The sequence below is a fragment of the Mobula birostris genome, chromosome 13 (assembly GCF_030028105.1).
Source record: "Mobula birostris isolate sMobBir1 chromosome 13, sMobBir1.hap1, whole genome shotgun sequence".
NCBI lineage: Eukaryota > Metazoa > Chordata > Chondrichthyes > Myliobatiformes > Myliobatidae > Mobula > Mobula birostris.
Genome location: NC_092382.1, coordinates 75,754,068 through 75,770,001, shown reverse-complemented (window position 1 = coordinate 75,770,001; position 15,934 = coordinate 75,754,068). Strand labels below are relative to the sequence as shown.

Genomic DNA, 15,934 nt, shown 5'->3' with positions numbered 1-15,934 from the left:
GGTAGATACATGAATGGTAGGGGTACAGAAGGTTATGGCCGTTGGGAGTAGGCAGTTTAAATGGTTAGACAATGACTAGATGGGACAAAGGGCCTGTTTCAGTCATCACTTTTCTATAACTCAATGAAAGGTCAGCCACCCATTTTTGGGGAATTCAGATGGAGGTGAGAACATGTGTGGCTAGCTGCTTTCCGACCCTCAGTATGTGCAATGAAGCCCAGTTTTTTATTTATCCTGGGTTAATGAGCTCAGCTGAATTTGACCGATGGTCCTGATAATATGTGAAGTTAACTTTAGACTGAATGCCTGCTCAACAGTCCAGATGCGCAGCCCCTACTCTTATACCACAGCGATAAATACAGCAGGTGCAAGAGGAGAAGGGTATGCTGAACCTGTAGTTCCCTGTGCTCCCCACCTTAACAGGCTTTTACAGCTAAAACCAGATCTGCTGGAGACAAGCCAGAGATACAACTTCCAGAGTCAGATGTAAATTCTAGAACGTGCAGGCGATTATCACTATTCCCTTTGATATCAACAGTTATGTCACAATATATGAAATACTCACCTCATTTTCTTGTGCACTGAAATGTCCCTCCTTTGTCAACATCCAACCCAGTCTTTCAACCTTTTCTTCAATTGCTTGTTTCAGTCTGTCCCTGTAGAACTTTGTTAGTTGGTACAGTCGATACTCGTCCCACTGAGCCAGGAGCTCAGAGATTGTAGATTCTGTAGCTGTGAATTTAAAAAGGATAAGGTAGACACGAACTCGAATATCCCTCGTCTCCACTGCTGTCACCTTACGCAGCAAATCAATCATGTCTCGAATCTTAGTGTTACCTACATTTAGCTACAAAATACGGATTTTCTTCCAATCTTTTAAAACCGACATAACAATGCTCTGGACATCAGTTTACCAGAAGGACCAGTTCCCCACAGTCTTACTCCCAAACCACCCTCTCATCCAGTACAAATATGGCCAATAAATACTGTGATTGTCAATGATTCTCGCTTCTCTGAGATACTCTCTTCATCTGAGCGACTACTTTTCCTTAATTCACATCAAATAAATTATCTTAATCTGGGCAGCTGCATTTCCTTCAATACACATCATACAAATCCTCGCTTCAGGTAGTACATTTCCTGTAGTGGGGTAAAGGGTGCCCCACTACACCACATGTACCACACTCACATAGTATTTTCTCCTCTCTGACCAACCCTCCAAGTGCGTCTATTCCTTGGCGCACTTCCCACGGTCCCCTTGTAAATTTATAATAAGTTTGAATGGCCTTGACAGAGTAGATGTGGAAAGGAAGTTTCCCATGGTAGGAGAGTCTGAGGCAAAACAGACATGCGGAGCAATTTCTTTAACCAAAAGGTGGTGAATTTGTGGAATTTGTTCCCACATGCAGCTGTGGAGAACAGGTCGTTGGGTGTATTTAAGGTAGAGAGTGATAGGTTCTTGATTGGACATGGCATCAAAGGTTACGGAGGGAAGGTCGAGAACTGGGGTTGAGGAGAAGCAAAAAAAGAGGATCAGCCATGATTGAATGCTGGAGCAGACTCGATGGGCAGATGGCCTAATTCTGGTCCTATATCTTATGATCTTATAATCCCCTTCATTGTCCAATGTACCAGCAATTCTGGTAGCATTTGCAAACGCAAGAATGACATTAACAACTTTATCTCCCATATCTTTAATACAGATAGCAAACAGTGGATCCAGCATTCATAGATACCACTAGTCACAAGCCGACAATCTGAGTAGCTCTCTATTATTAACTGTCTGATTCCTTTCACCTGGTCATTTTTGTATCCAATTGTCCAGATCGTTCACAGGGAAATTAATCCTAGACTTGTATATGGTGACAGATGTGTACTTTGCTAATAAATTCACAGTGAATTTTGAACTTTTAATAAATGCAAAGGTCTGTGAATGTAGCAGCTCAAGTAGGCAATGTGTGGAGGCAATTGTTAACATTTTGACATCATTTGTTGCAGCACAGAGTACACTTGCAGGGAAGTCTTCTGACAACTTTATAAGTTGGTTGGGTCAGTCGGAACAGCGTGTGTAGTTCTAGTAACAATACAACCGGATGGATGTATTTGTACTGAAGAGAGTGCAGAAAAGATTCAGCAGGGGATTGCTTGTGATTGAATATTTCAATTACAGAAGATCGTATCGATAGTTTCTGATTCAAAGTCTCGGCCCAGACATTCCTTATTCATTTTCCCCCATAGATACTGCTTGACCTGCTGACACCCTCCCTTTTTGTGTGTTACGTGTTCTCGTCACTGAGTTGAAATGCCTTGGGATTCACATTAATCATACCCCTGATAGCCTTGTTTCATTCCATGATTGTCTCCTGCTCGTTCATATTCCTCAAAGACTCTGTGCTATTTCCGCGTAGAAGGACCTAAAGCATCCTTTTAGAAAACTACGTTCACCATTTGTCCTCAGCCCAGACTTTGATTAGTGCATTAAAACATCCAAACAGACATAATTTTCTCTACAAAGAGCTGTCTCCTGCTCCTGGGCCATTCTCAACACTGGTAATGTTCTCGGCTCGGCTGCCAGAAACAGATTCTGAAAACACCCTTCATCACCATTGCACTGCAGCCCAGAAAACCAGTTGGAAATTGCTGATTGTCCTTCCAAATCCCAAAATTCTTTGTTACCACGCAATCTCTTAAATCCCAGAAATGCTTCAATTATCTGGCGGTGACTTTCAGAAATGAATCTTGGAGTGTCTTCAACATCAGTGCCTGTCTAGAGGTGAAACAGACTTGACTGTTCCCTTCACTTCCATCACTCACAAGAGCTAAGTAATCCACTAATATTAAAGCCTATAGCAACTATTTCTTCAGATACAAAAACTGTAAAAGAGAGTTAAGAGTGGATATGGAAATCAATACGTAGTGTGCATCAGTTTTCACAGTGGAAAACACTAGCAATATGTTGGAAGTTTCAGGTGTCAGGTGTAATGAAGCGTATGAAGTTACCATTACTCGGGAGGAGGGTTTTGAGAAAATGAAAGGTCTGAAAGTACAGTAGTCACCTGGACCAGGTGTTGCACTTCCCAGAGTTCTGAAAGAAGTGGCTAAAGTAATCGTACAGGCATTAATAATGATTTTTCAAGAATCACTAGATTCTGGAATGGTTCCAGAAGTTTGTAAAATCCCAAATGCCCATTCCACGCTTCAAGAAGGGAGAGAGGCAGATGAAAGGAAACTATAGGCTAGTTTGTCTGACCTCAGTTGTTAGGAAGATGTTGCAGTCTATTACTAAGGATGTCTCAAAATACTTGGTGGCACATGATACAATAGGTCGTAGGTCATAGTTTTCTCAACAAAACATCTTGCCCGACAGATCAGTTGCAATTCTCTGAAGAAAGAACAAATAGACAATAGTGAATCGGTTGATATTCTGTAGTTCGATTTTCAGAAGACCTTTAAAAAGATGCCGCACGTAAGGCTGCCTAACCAGCTACGAGCCCATTGTAGTACAGGAATGAATCGAGAATGGATAAAACAGGAGTTGTTTGGCAAGGTGCAAAGAGTGCCAATAAAGGGAGCATCTTCTGCTTGGCCGTGTGACTAGTGGTGTGTCCCCAGCAGTCTGGGTTAGGTCCGGTTCTTTTTTACGTTATATGTCATTAATTTGGATGACAGAATTTATGGTTTGTTGCAAGTTTGCAGGTGATCTGAAGACAGAAGAGGTTTCGAGGAAGTAGAGATGTTACAGAAGGACTTTGACCGATTAGGGGAATGGGCAAATAAATGGTAGATGGAATACAGTGTTTGGAAGTGTACTGTAATGCAATTCGTAAAAAAAAGGAAATGAAAGTGTTGACTATTTTCTAAATGGAGAAAAAATACAAGAAACTGAGGTGCAAAAGAATTGGGAGTCCTTTTGCAGGATTCGCTACGGTTATTTTGCAGGTTGAGTTTGTGGTGAAGAAAGCAAATACAATGTAGACATTCATGTCAAGAGACTAGCATATCGAACCAAGGATATAATGATGACTATTTATTTTTAAAAATGGTGAAGCCTCACTGGGAATATTGTGAGCAGTGTTGGGCCCCTCATCTTAGAAAAGCTATGCTGAAACTGCAGAGGGTTGAAAGGAGGTTCACAAAAATGATTCCAGGATTGAATAGCTTGTCACATGAAGAACATTTGATAGCCCTGGGCCTGTATTCAGTAGAATTTAAAAGAATGACTGTGACCTCATTGAAACCAATCGAATGGTGAAATTACTTTTTTAGATTTGTTGTGGAGAGAAGGGCTGTAATATTGGGAAAGTCCAAGACCAGCCCCAGAAGAGAGTGGCGTCCTTTTAGAATATAGGTGAGGACAAATTTCTTTATCCAGAGAGCAGTGACTCTGTGGACTGGGCAAAATCGCAAATCAACAACTTCTTTCTCTATCTTATTACCATAACACCATAAGACCATAAGACATAGCAGCAGAATTAGGCCATATGGCCCACCGAGACTGCTCGACCATTCAATCAAGGCTGACAGTTTTTAAAAAATCTCGTCCTCAACCCCAGTTCCCGGCCTTCCCCCGTAACCTTTGTTGCCATGTCCAATAAATAATCTATCAATGTCTGCCTCAGATAAAACCAAGAACATGGCCTCCACAGCTGCAAATTCCATAAATTCACCGCCATTTGTCTAAAGAAATTTCTCCGCATCTCCTTTTTAAAAGGACGCCCCTCTGTCCTGAGGCTGTGCCCTCTTGTCCGAGACTCTTCCACCATGGGAAACATCCTTTCTGCATCTTCTCTGACTATGCCTTTCAACATAAGACTACAACATATAGCAGCGTAAGTAGGGCATTCAATCATGGGCTGATCTACTTCATCCAGTCATCCCCACAATCCTGCTTTCACCCCATATGCTTTGATGCCCTGGCTAATCAGGAATCTATCTATCTCAGCCTTAAGTGCACCCAATGACCTGGCCTCCACAGCCACTTGTGGCAACAAATTCCACAGATTTGTCACCCTCAGACTAAAGTAATTTCCCCGCATCTCAGTTCTAAAAGGAAGCCCTTCAATCACGCAACGAATGGGAATAAAATAATCCTTTTCTGGTTGGCTGTCCCGTGACTAGTGGTGTTCCGCAGGGGTCGGTGTTCAGACCACTTCTTTTCCTGCTGTATATTATTGATTTAGACGATGGAATAGATGGCTTTGTTGCCAAGTTTGTTTCTCCTACAATGGAGTCTGTCTTACCTCCGTACTTGGGTTCCAGTTTCGACATTTACCACATGTTCTCTAATTCCAATGTCTACAAACTGCAAGTGTGTAGAATGACCCACGGATGTGATGTCCGAGTAAATAGTCCGTGATTCCCCGTTTTATATCTACATAAATAAAATAAAAATCGGCGGGATACATTGACCAAAAGGATGTGGCGGTGCTGCTGCTTGACTCATGACTACTAGCTACTCGTCCAGTCATGAACGCTCTGCTTGAAGAAAGTGAGAAAATGATCCCTGCCGAAACCACGGACGCTGAGGAAACTCTCTAAAATTGTTGCAGCCCGTTAAATGCAGATTTCTGAATTTGGTAAACGTTGGTGGAATTGGTGATCACCCCTGTGAATGTGCGCATTCAGAATTGCTTTTTGTAGGGCGGCGTACAACCGCTCCGTTCGAACGTTCCAGAGTGATGGTTACTGTCCAGCAAGAGTTCTCACTCAATGTCAGCAAGACTAAGGAATTGATTACAGCCTTCAGGAGAAGGAAACCAGAAGTCCCTGAGGCATTTCTCATCAGAGAATCAGAAGTGGAGTGGGTTAGTGACTTCAAATACCTAGATGTTATCAGTTTGGAGGAACTGTCTTGTGCCAAGCACGAGTGCAATTCTGAAGAAAACACGGCAGCGCCTCAATGTTTTAGCAGTTTTCGGAGATTTCTCATCACATCTAAAATGTTGACAGATTTCTATGAATACGTAATGCAGTATATTGAACAGCTGCATGGCAGCCTGGCATGGATGCACCAATGCTCTAAAATGTAATGGATAGGGTACAGTTCATGAAGCATACAGCGCTCCCTATCATGGATCCTGCCGTAATCTCCATGTTTCTGCATGCAGTCATCCACTTATGCGATGGCTGGTCTCCACAGATTTGCGCTGCCCATACTCATCCATTTCTCCATTCTTCTTCTTTTCCTTATCAGATCAGTCTGTTATGTTTCAATTCACTGCCTGAATCTGATCTGACTGACCTGCATCAGTTTCTACTTGTATTCGGCCCAAGGCCACAACGATATTATCTTAGTTTTTTTTTCATCCCAGACTTGCAACCTAGATCATTTATTTTGTTATTTCCCACCCAGACTAGTTCAAACCCAAACAACCAGGACAGCTAAAACACTGGGCCCAAACCATCAATGACAGGTTGCATTCCCAAATGAAAGCCGTGGAAGAATCATCAGGTACGTCGTCTGCTGAAGGCTAGATCTGTGGCATTAAAGGCTGGCGACACAGATCTGTACCACAGGACCAAGTATGAGGCGAATGGCTATCACAAGGGCGAAGAGACAATTTCTTATGATGTTGGAGGTGACATTGGATGTCGACAACTCTGGCAGAGTTTGCAAACAATTAATTCCTACAAAGTGAAACCCAATTGAATGAATGGTAGTGATGCTTCACTACCATATAACCCAAAAACTTCTATGCCCACATTGAAAGGAAGAATATAACTACAGCTGTGACAATCCGTGATGGACTTGGTGACCCTGTGATCTGTCTGTCAGGGGCCGATGTTAGGATGTCTTTAAAGAAATCGAACCTCCGAAAGGTGGAAGCTGCCGACGGAGAACATGATAAGGCGCAGAAAACTTGTGCTAACCAACTGGTGGAAGTATGCACGGACATTTTAATTTCTCACAGCTACAGACGGAAGTTCCCACTTGCTTCAAAATGGCAACAATTATACCAGTGCCAAAGAAGAATAATGTGCGCTGCCTTCATGGCTATTGCCCCGTAGCACTCATATCTACAGTGATGAAATGATTTGATAGGTTGGTCATGACTCGACTCAGCACTTGCCTCAGCAAGGACCTGGACCCATTGCAATTTGCCTATCGCCACAATAGGTCAACAGCAGGTGCAATCTCAATGGCTCTTCACACGGCCTTAGACCACCTGGACAATACAAACAGCTGTCAGGATGCTGTTCATCGACTATAGCTCAGTATTTAATAACATCATTCCCACAATCCTGATTGAGAAGTTACAGAACCTGGGCTCCTATACCTCTCTCTGCAATTGGATCCTAACTAGAAGACCGCAATCTGTGCGGATTGGTTTTAACATCGCCGCCTCGCTGCCGATCAACATGGTGCAGCTCAGAGGTGTGTGCTTAGCCCACTGCTCTGCTCTCTCTACCGTCATGACTGAGTGGCTGGGCATAGCTCAAATACCTTCTATAAATCTGCTGATGATACAACCATTGTTGGGAGAATCTCAGATGGAGACGAAAGGGCGCACATGAGTGTGGTATGCCAACATGTGGAGTGGTGCCGCAACAACCTGGCACTCAACGTCAGTAAAGCAAAAAAAAAGCTGATTGTGGACTTCGGGAATGGTAAGATGAAGGAATGCATACCAATCCTTAAAGAGGGGTCAAAGTGGAGAGAGTGATCTGGGTGTCAAGATCTCCGCGGACCTAACCTGGTCCCAAAATACCGATGTAACTACAATGAAGGAAGGCAGCGTCCATATTTCATTAGGAGCTTGTAGAAATTTGGTACGTCAACAAAAAAACACTCAATATCTTCTATAGATATACTGTGGAGAGAACTCTAACAGGCTGTATCTTTCTCTACTACAGGGGAGGGGGCTACAGCAGAGGACGAAAGAAGCTGCAGAGGGCAAGAAATTTCTTCCGCTCCAGCTTGGGTACTAGCCTACAAATTACCCAGGTTACCTTCAAGGAGCGGTGTCTCTGAGAGGCAGCGTCCATTTTTAAGGACCTCCATGGACCTCCAGCACCAAAGGCATCCTCTTTTCGCATTTTACCCCCACTGCCATCCGATTCCTGAATGGACAGTGATCCCGTGAACAATACCTCACATTTTTAATATATATTATGTCTGTTGTTGCACAATTTTTAATCAGTTCAGTCTACGTTTACTATAATAGATATTATTATTACATTTCTTTTTCTTCTGTATTATATAGAGAATTGAACTGCTGCTAACTCCTGGGTGACCAAGGATGGGAGCTCACCGTTCAGGGATATTCAATATTCAGGAGGGATAGACATGAAAGAAAAGGAGGTGGGGTGGCGTTGCTGGTTAAAGATGAGATTAACGCAATAGAAAGGAAGGACATAAGCCGGGAAGATGTCGAATCCATATGGGTAGAGCTGCATAACACTAAGGGGCAGAAAACACTGGTGGGAGTTGTGTACAGGCCACTTAACAGTAGTAGTGAGGTTGGGGATGGTATTAAACAGGAAATTAGAAATGTGTGCAATAAAGGAACAGCAGTTATAATGGGTGACTTCAATCTACATGTAGATTGGGTGAACCAAATTGGTAAAGGTGCTGAGGAAGAGGATTTCTTGGAATGTATGCGGGATGGTTTTTTGAACCAACATGTCGAGGAACCAACTAGAGAGCAGGCTATTCTGGACTGGGTTTTGAGCAATGAGGAAGGGTTAATTAGCAATCTTGTCATGAGAGGCCCCTTGGGTAAAAGTGACCATAATATGGTGGAATTCTTCATTAAGATGGAGAGTGACATAGTTAATTCAGAAATAAAGGTTCTGAACTTAAAGAGGGGTAACTTTGAAGGTATAAGACATGAATTAGCTTAGATAGACTGGCAAATGACACTTAAAGGATTGACGGTGGATATGCAATGGCAAGCATTTAAAGGTTGTATGGATGAACTACAACAATTGTTCATCCCAGTTTGGCAAAAGAATAAATCAAGGAAGGTAGTGCACCCGTGGCTGACAAGAGAAGTTAGGGTTAGTATCAATTCCAAAGAAGAAGCATACAAATTAGCCAGAAAAAGTGGCTCACCTGAGGACTGGGAGAAATTCAGAGTTCAGCAGAGGAGGACAAAGGGCTTAATTAGGAAGGGGAAAAAAGATTATGAGAGAAAACTGGCAGGGAACATAAAAACTGACTGTAAAAGCTTTTATAGATATGTAAAAAGGAAAAGACTGGTAAAGACAAATGTAGGTCCCCTACAGACAGAAACAGGTGAATTGATTATGGGGAGCAAGGACATGGCAGACCAATTGAATAATTACTTTGGTTCTGTCTTCACTAAGGAGGACATAAATAATCTTCCAGAAATAGTAGGGGACAGAGGGTCCAGTGAGATGGAGGAACTGAGAGAAATACATGTTAGTAGGGAAGTGGTGTTAGGTAAATTGAAGGGATTAAAGGCAGATAAATCCCCAGGGCCAGATGGTCTGCATCCCAGAGTGCTTAAGGAAGTAGCCCAAAAAATAGTGGGTGCATTAGTGATAATTTTTCAAAACTCGTTAGATTCTGGACTGGTTCCGGAGGATTGGAGGGTGGCTAATATAACTCCACTTTTTAAAAAAGGAGGGAGAGAGAAACCGGGGAATTATAGACTGGTTAGCCTAACGTCGGTGGTGGGGAAACTGCTGGAGTCAGTTATCAAAGATGTGATAACAGCACATTTGGAAAGCGGTGAAATCGTCGGACAAAGTCAGCATGGATTTGTGAAAGGAAAATCATGTCTGACGAATCTCATAGCATTTTTTGAGGATGTAACTAGTAGAGTGGATGGGGGAGAACCAGTGGATGTGGTATATTTGGATTTTCAAAAGGCTTTTGACAAGGTCCCACACAGGAGATTAGTATGCAAACTTAAAGCACACGGTATTAGGGGTAAGGTATTGATGTGGATAGAGAATTGGCTAGCAGACAGGAAGCAAAGAGTGGGAATAAACAGGACCTTTTCAGAATGGCAGGCAGTGACTAGTGGGGTACCGCAAGGTTCAGTGCTGGGACCCCAGTTGTTTACAATATATATTAATGACTTGGATGAGGGAATTAAATGCAGCATCTCCAAGTTTGCGGATGACACGAAGCTGGGCGGCAGTGTTAGCTGTGAGGAGGATGCTAAGGGGATGCAGCGTGACTTGGATAGGTTGGGTGAGTGGGCATATTCATGGCAGATGCAATTTAATGTGGATAAATGTGAAGTTATCCACTTTGGTGGCAAAAACAGGAAAACAGATTATTATCTGAATGGTGGCCAATTAGGAAAAGGGGAGGTGCAACGAGACCTGGGTGTCATTATACACCAGTCATTGAAAGTGGGCATGCAGGTACAGCAGGCGGTGAAAAAGGCGAATGGTATGCTAGCATTTATACCGAGAGGATTCGAGTACAGGAGCAGGGAGGTACTACTGCAGTTGTACACGGCCTTGGTGAGACCACACCTGGAGTATTGTGTGCAGTTTTGGTCCGCTAATCTGAGGAAAGCCATAGAGAGAGTACAAAGAAGGTTCACCAGATTGATTCCTGGGATGGCAGGACTTTCATATGATGAAAGACTGGATGAACTGGGCTTGTACTCGTTGGAATTTAGAAGATTGAGGGGGGATCTGATTGAAATGTATAAAATCCTAAAGGGATTGGACAGGCTAGATGCAGGAAGATTGTCCCCGATGTTGGGGAAGTCCAGAACAAGGGGTCACAGTTTGAGGATAAAGGGGAAGCCTTTTAGGACATAGATTAGGAAAAACTTCTTCACACAGAGAGTGGTGAATCTGTGGAATTCTCTGCCACAGGAAACAGTTGAGGCCAGTTCATTGGCTATATTTAAGAGGGAGTTAGATATGGCCCTTGTGGCTACGGGGGTCAGGGGGTATGGAGGGAAGGCTGGGGCGGGGTTCTGAGTTGGATGATCAGCCATGATCATAATAAATGTCGGTGCAGGCTCGAAGGGCCGAATGGCCTACTCCTGCACCTATTTTCTATGTTTCTAAGTTAACAAATTTCACAACACATGCCGGTGATAATAAACCTGATTCCAATTGAAGCATTGTAAGGGAAAGGTCTGTTGATCGTTTGCCCTTGATGATTTCTGACAAAATTACTGCACCTCTTTCAAGCTTGGTTAAGTAGTCTGTTGCAGAGTTGATGCATAGTTGAGAGTCTCACTTGTGCAGAGAAGCAAATTTGTTTCCATCTGTCTCAGTAATTTGCTGATAAATTCAAAATGAGACCAACTGGAACATTTTCTGCCCAGGAATCCAAATGTTTCTAACTTTCTCTCCCTGTGACCCCAGGTGAGTGGGAGTGGATTGGTATGATACTGTTTTAAGTCTTTGCAATTGTGCTGCACAACGCTCAGACAGTCAGGCACAGTTTAGTGACCATCCACTTTGTCACTTTATCATTTCCGGTCAGTCATCTCATGTTCAGATACTCCCACAACCAGCCTCTATTTAAGTACATACCATCAGTGTTTGCGTACAGTTAATCCTATGTATTTACCAGCACATTAAATAGCTGCGTGTAATTTTATTTTTCATAGTATTCCATTTATATTTATTCTGTTTTTATAAGTAATGTGTTTTTGACAGCTGCACCGGACTCGTGCAATATTCGTTCTGCTCTCCTTTACACTCGTGGACTGCTGAATGACAGTAAACAATCCTAAAGCATGAGATAGATTGGGTTGGAGTCACAGAGAGGTACAGACTGGGCAAATAGAGAACAATCAATGCCTAAATCGCACAAGCTAATGAATAATTGCTGGCATTCTGGTACCTTTACTTATTGGTGTTTCTGAGAATCGATAATTCAATGAAAATGATTCAACACAATTCAAATTAACGCTGCAAAGGGATATTTTAATTTGCGTCTCACGGTCATTATTCCATGAGCGGTGAAATTCAACAACTTCACAATAAGAAGGTGGAATATAGGAGCGTTAATGACTCCTAACGGCAACTCCAAGCTTGCCTTTTCAGAAACAGCTCTATTTCCATCTTTAATATCTCCGTTTTTCCTCCTCAAGGTTGTTTTGAAGACCCTGACCTGGAGTTACAGGCTGACTACGGTTCCTTGCGGGAATGGGATCCGCTATCGTGGTTTCACAACTGTCCATTATTCGGCACACCAAGGGCTCGGCCTAAGAACTTTGCTCATCTTTGGAGGTCTGAATTTTCGTGGCTCTGCAGACGGGGGGTTCAGAGGTCAGTGTCCGAGCAGAAGACTGGTGTGCAGTGTAAGAAAGAAGATCTAAGACTGTGTGCCCAGCAACTCGAGATCTTTAAGCACATAGCTTGGAAAAAAAGCGACGCAACAGACTTTTAACATCGTGAAATGGAGACCACCTTTTCTCCCTTATTAGGGAGAGAGAGAGCCTGTGGTATGTCGAATGCCGGGTGAACAATGTAGTCTTTGCAGTACTGCAAGTCTGTGCCTTTGCTGTTGTGGGTTTTTATGTAGATGGGGTTAGGGGATTGTTGCTTTCTGCTGCTTACACGTGGGAGAGAGAGGAGCTTTAACTATCATTCACTCTTTAGGGGCACTCCACTGTTTTCGTGAATTGCTCCGAAGAAATAGCATTTGAAGATGTGTATTGTATACATTTCACTGACATTAACCTTTGAAACTTTGAAAAAGCACGAAAATGCATGGTTCAACGACATTTCGAATTACTGGTCTTGTGAACTCAGTGACGTAATAGGAGAGGGCTGGAGAAGCCGGTGACGTGGAAAGGGTGATATCAGAGATCAAAGCTCTGAACATCATAAGGAAACCTGGTACATGAGTAAAAAGGGACATTCAGACATAGCGTAATGTTTATGGTTCTGTGCCTACTGCAGTCAAAATACATACCAGAGGAATGCATAGACCTGACAAAATACAGCTATCAATAGGGATCATTGCTTACAAGGCAGCATCTAGCAAAAGTATGGGTATGAAGTTAGTCATCATTTTTAGATTATGAAGACATGCAGTCCTCTTTTATTGTCATTTAGTAATGCATGCATTAAGAAATGATACGATATTTCCTCTGGTGTGATATCACAAAACACAGGACAGACCAAGACTGAAAAAACTAACAAAACTATATAATTATAACATATAGTTACAACAGTGCAACAATACCATAACTTGATGAAGAAGTCCATGAGAACAGTAAAAAGTTCAAAGTCTCTCAAATGTCCCACATCTCACGCAGACAGGAGGAGGAAGAAAAACTCTCCCTGCCATGCCCGACCACAGTCCGACTCTGAGTCATCCGAAAACTTCGAGCCTCCGATCCGCTCTCTGACACCAAGTACTGAGCGTCATCTCTATCCGAACGATTCAACCTCAATCTCGGTCACCAACAGCAGGCAAAGCTGAGGATTCTGATGCCTTCCCTCTGGAAGATTCCCGACTGCGCAGTAACAACAGCAGTGAACTGGCGTTTCAGAAATTTCTCCAGATGTTCCTCTGTGCTTTCACGTCTGTCTCCATCAAATCAGAATTGTCCATGGTCCCTATTTAACGGATACAATATCATTTTTCACCGGAGGGCTGCGCACACGCGGGGCACTGCTCTCTCTCCTCCCGCCGAATTTGCAGTCTCAGCAGGATTGACAGCGGGCCAGGGACTCCAACTAGTTTGCGGAATTGACCGGGGGAGGGGGGTGAAGGGAGTGGGGCTGAAGGCTCCGGACACCAGGAAAATGAAATTCCTACTGGCGTCGGAAGGCTGGCTGGAATCTTTTCTGCAGCTATATCTAGTTATTTGTGGTCTCATTTTACCTGCGGTGAAAGTGAACCGCCTTCCGGGAAAGGAGAAGCAAAATAGTATTCTGCTGGTGACACGTCACATTCATCATCAGTTACCAGTCAGTGTGGCTTTAAATGGGAGGCTTCGATGCAAAGGAGCAATAACTCTCCTCAGGTAAACCAACACACATCGCTGGTAGGTTACATGGAGATTAAATCAAGACAGGTAAGAACACCTGGTCAGTGTAGTCTCCTTTCCCAGGTAGTAACTTTTCTATTCTTTGGGTGTTCATTGGGCGGGGTTTCGTCAGAGGAACTTAGTAGGTAGAAGTATTGACATTTGACACCTGGAACTTCTGCAAATCCCATTATCCCCATTACTTCCTCTCGAGCGTCATTTTCTAGCAGTCCAATATCGACTCTAGCCTCTCTTTTAAACATTATGTATCTGAGGAAACTTACGCTATCTTCCTTAATATCATTGGCTAGCATAATTTCGTATTCCTCCTTTGAATTCTTAATGCCTTCTGCTGTTTTTTTAAAATCTTCCCAATCCTCTAACTTCCTATGAACTCTTGCTCTATTACGTGCCTCTTGTTTGTGTATTATGTTGGATTTGACTTCTCTTCTTCGTCCGGGTGTGTCATCTTTTGTTTTGGAAATGTTTCCTCCTTGGGATGTATGTATCCTGTGCCTTCCAAGTTCCTTCTAGAAATTGCAGCCCTTGCCTCTCTGTTGTTATCCCTAGCAGTGTTCTTTTCAAATCATTTCTGGCCAATTCCTCTCCCAAACTTTTGTAATTACCTTTATTCAAACCTAATTCTGATACACCTGACTTTAGCTGCTTCTTCTGAAATATCAGGGTGAATTCGATCATATTATGATCATTTTCCCCAAAGCAGCCTTTTACCAAGCTCTCTAATTAATCCCAGCTCATTACACAGCACCCAATCCAGAATAGCTGATCTGGTAGTCGGCTCAACCTCGAGATGCTCTAAAAAGCCATCTTTCAAGCATTCTAGAAATTCCCCCTGTTGGTATCCAGCATGATGATGATTTGCCCAGGCTCCCTGCAGATTGAAATCTCCCATGACTAATGTAACATCGTCCTTTTGGTATGCATTTTCTCTCTCCCATTGTAATTTTTAGACCACATCCTTTGGGGAGTCTGTACATCAGGGTCTTTTACCCTTACAGTTCGTTAGCCCGATCTATAATGATTAAACACCTTTGGACCCCGTATCACCCTTTTCTGATTATTTGATTTCATTTTTAATCAACAGGGCAATGCCGCCCGCTTTACCCTCTTGACTGTCCTATCGCCACATTGTGTATCCAAAACATTACGCTCATTATTTATCCATGATTCAGTGATTCATACAACATCCTATACACCTATTCCAACCTATGACTGTGTGACAAGTTCTTCTACCCTATCTCGCATACTTAGCGCATTCAAGTATAACACCTTAAGTCCAGTATTTACCTGTTTCGATTTTATCCATCTATTATAATTCAACTCATCCTCTTGACTGCAATTTTGCCCTATCATCAGCCTTTCCTTGTTTGGAGCCTCAGTTTCTGAACTGACTACCGCATCTTCAGCACTATCACGCCGGTTCACATCCCCGGGAAAAGATAATTTAAATCCACCAAAAAGAATCCAGCCAACCTGCCCGCAAGGATATTGGACACCTCGGGTTCAGGAGTAACCTGTACCATTGGTGCAGGTCATACACATGCCAGAATCACCACAACAATCTCAACTACAATATCTTTCAAAATCGTTAATGACAATGAGCAAAACGGCAACAAATCGTCTCTGTGTTCGATGTCCCCAGCGATAATCAACACTCTTCAGAGATTATCCGTCTGCTGTCAGTGGCCGCATAACCAGGACTTACGATATACACCAGCGGCTCATACAGCCATTGTCCACCAGCTCCCATGGCTGCACACAAACTTTATCGGTGGGGGTGGGGCTGGTGGTGTGCTGAGCTGGGGTATAGCGTGTTCAAGGGCAAACTGCAGGCTAGCGGAGGGAAGCATCTCTTTTATTTGGTCAAAGTGCAGAAAATTCTTTCCAGAAATAGTTTAGTGTATTTGTGGATAAAAAACCTAAAATATGAAATGAGGTGCTGCTTGTGTTGAGTGGCTGCAGATAAAACACACCAGGGATGC

The 15,934-nt window shown here is 43.0% G+C and overlaps 1 protein-coding gene across 2 annotated transcripts in view; it reads right to left on the bottom strand.

Moving 5' to 3' along the window:
• LOC140207009 (NACHT, LRR and PYD domains-containing protein 3-like) overlaps positions 1–15,934 on the bottom strand; it is a 78,215-nt gene that overhangs the window by 28,544 nt on the left and 33,737 nt on the right. For both annotated transcript variants that reach the window (XM_072275329.1, XM_072275330.1), the window contains exon 4: positions 566–732. In XM_072275329.1, the coding sequence (XP_072131430.1) occupies positions 566–732 (167 nt within the window). The remainder of the gene's footprint in view (positions 1–565; positions 733–15,934) is intronic.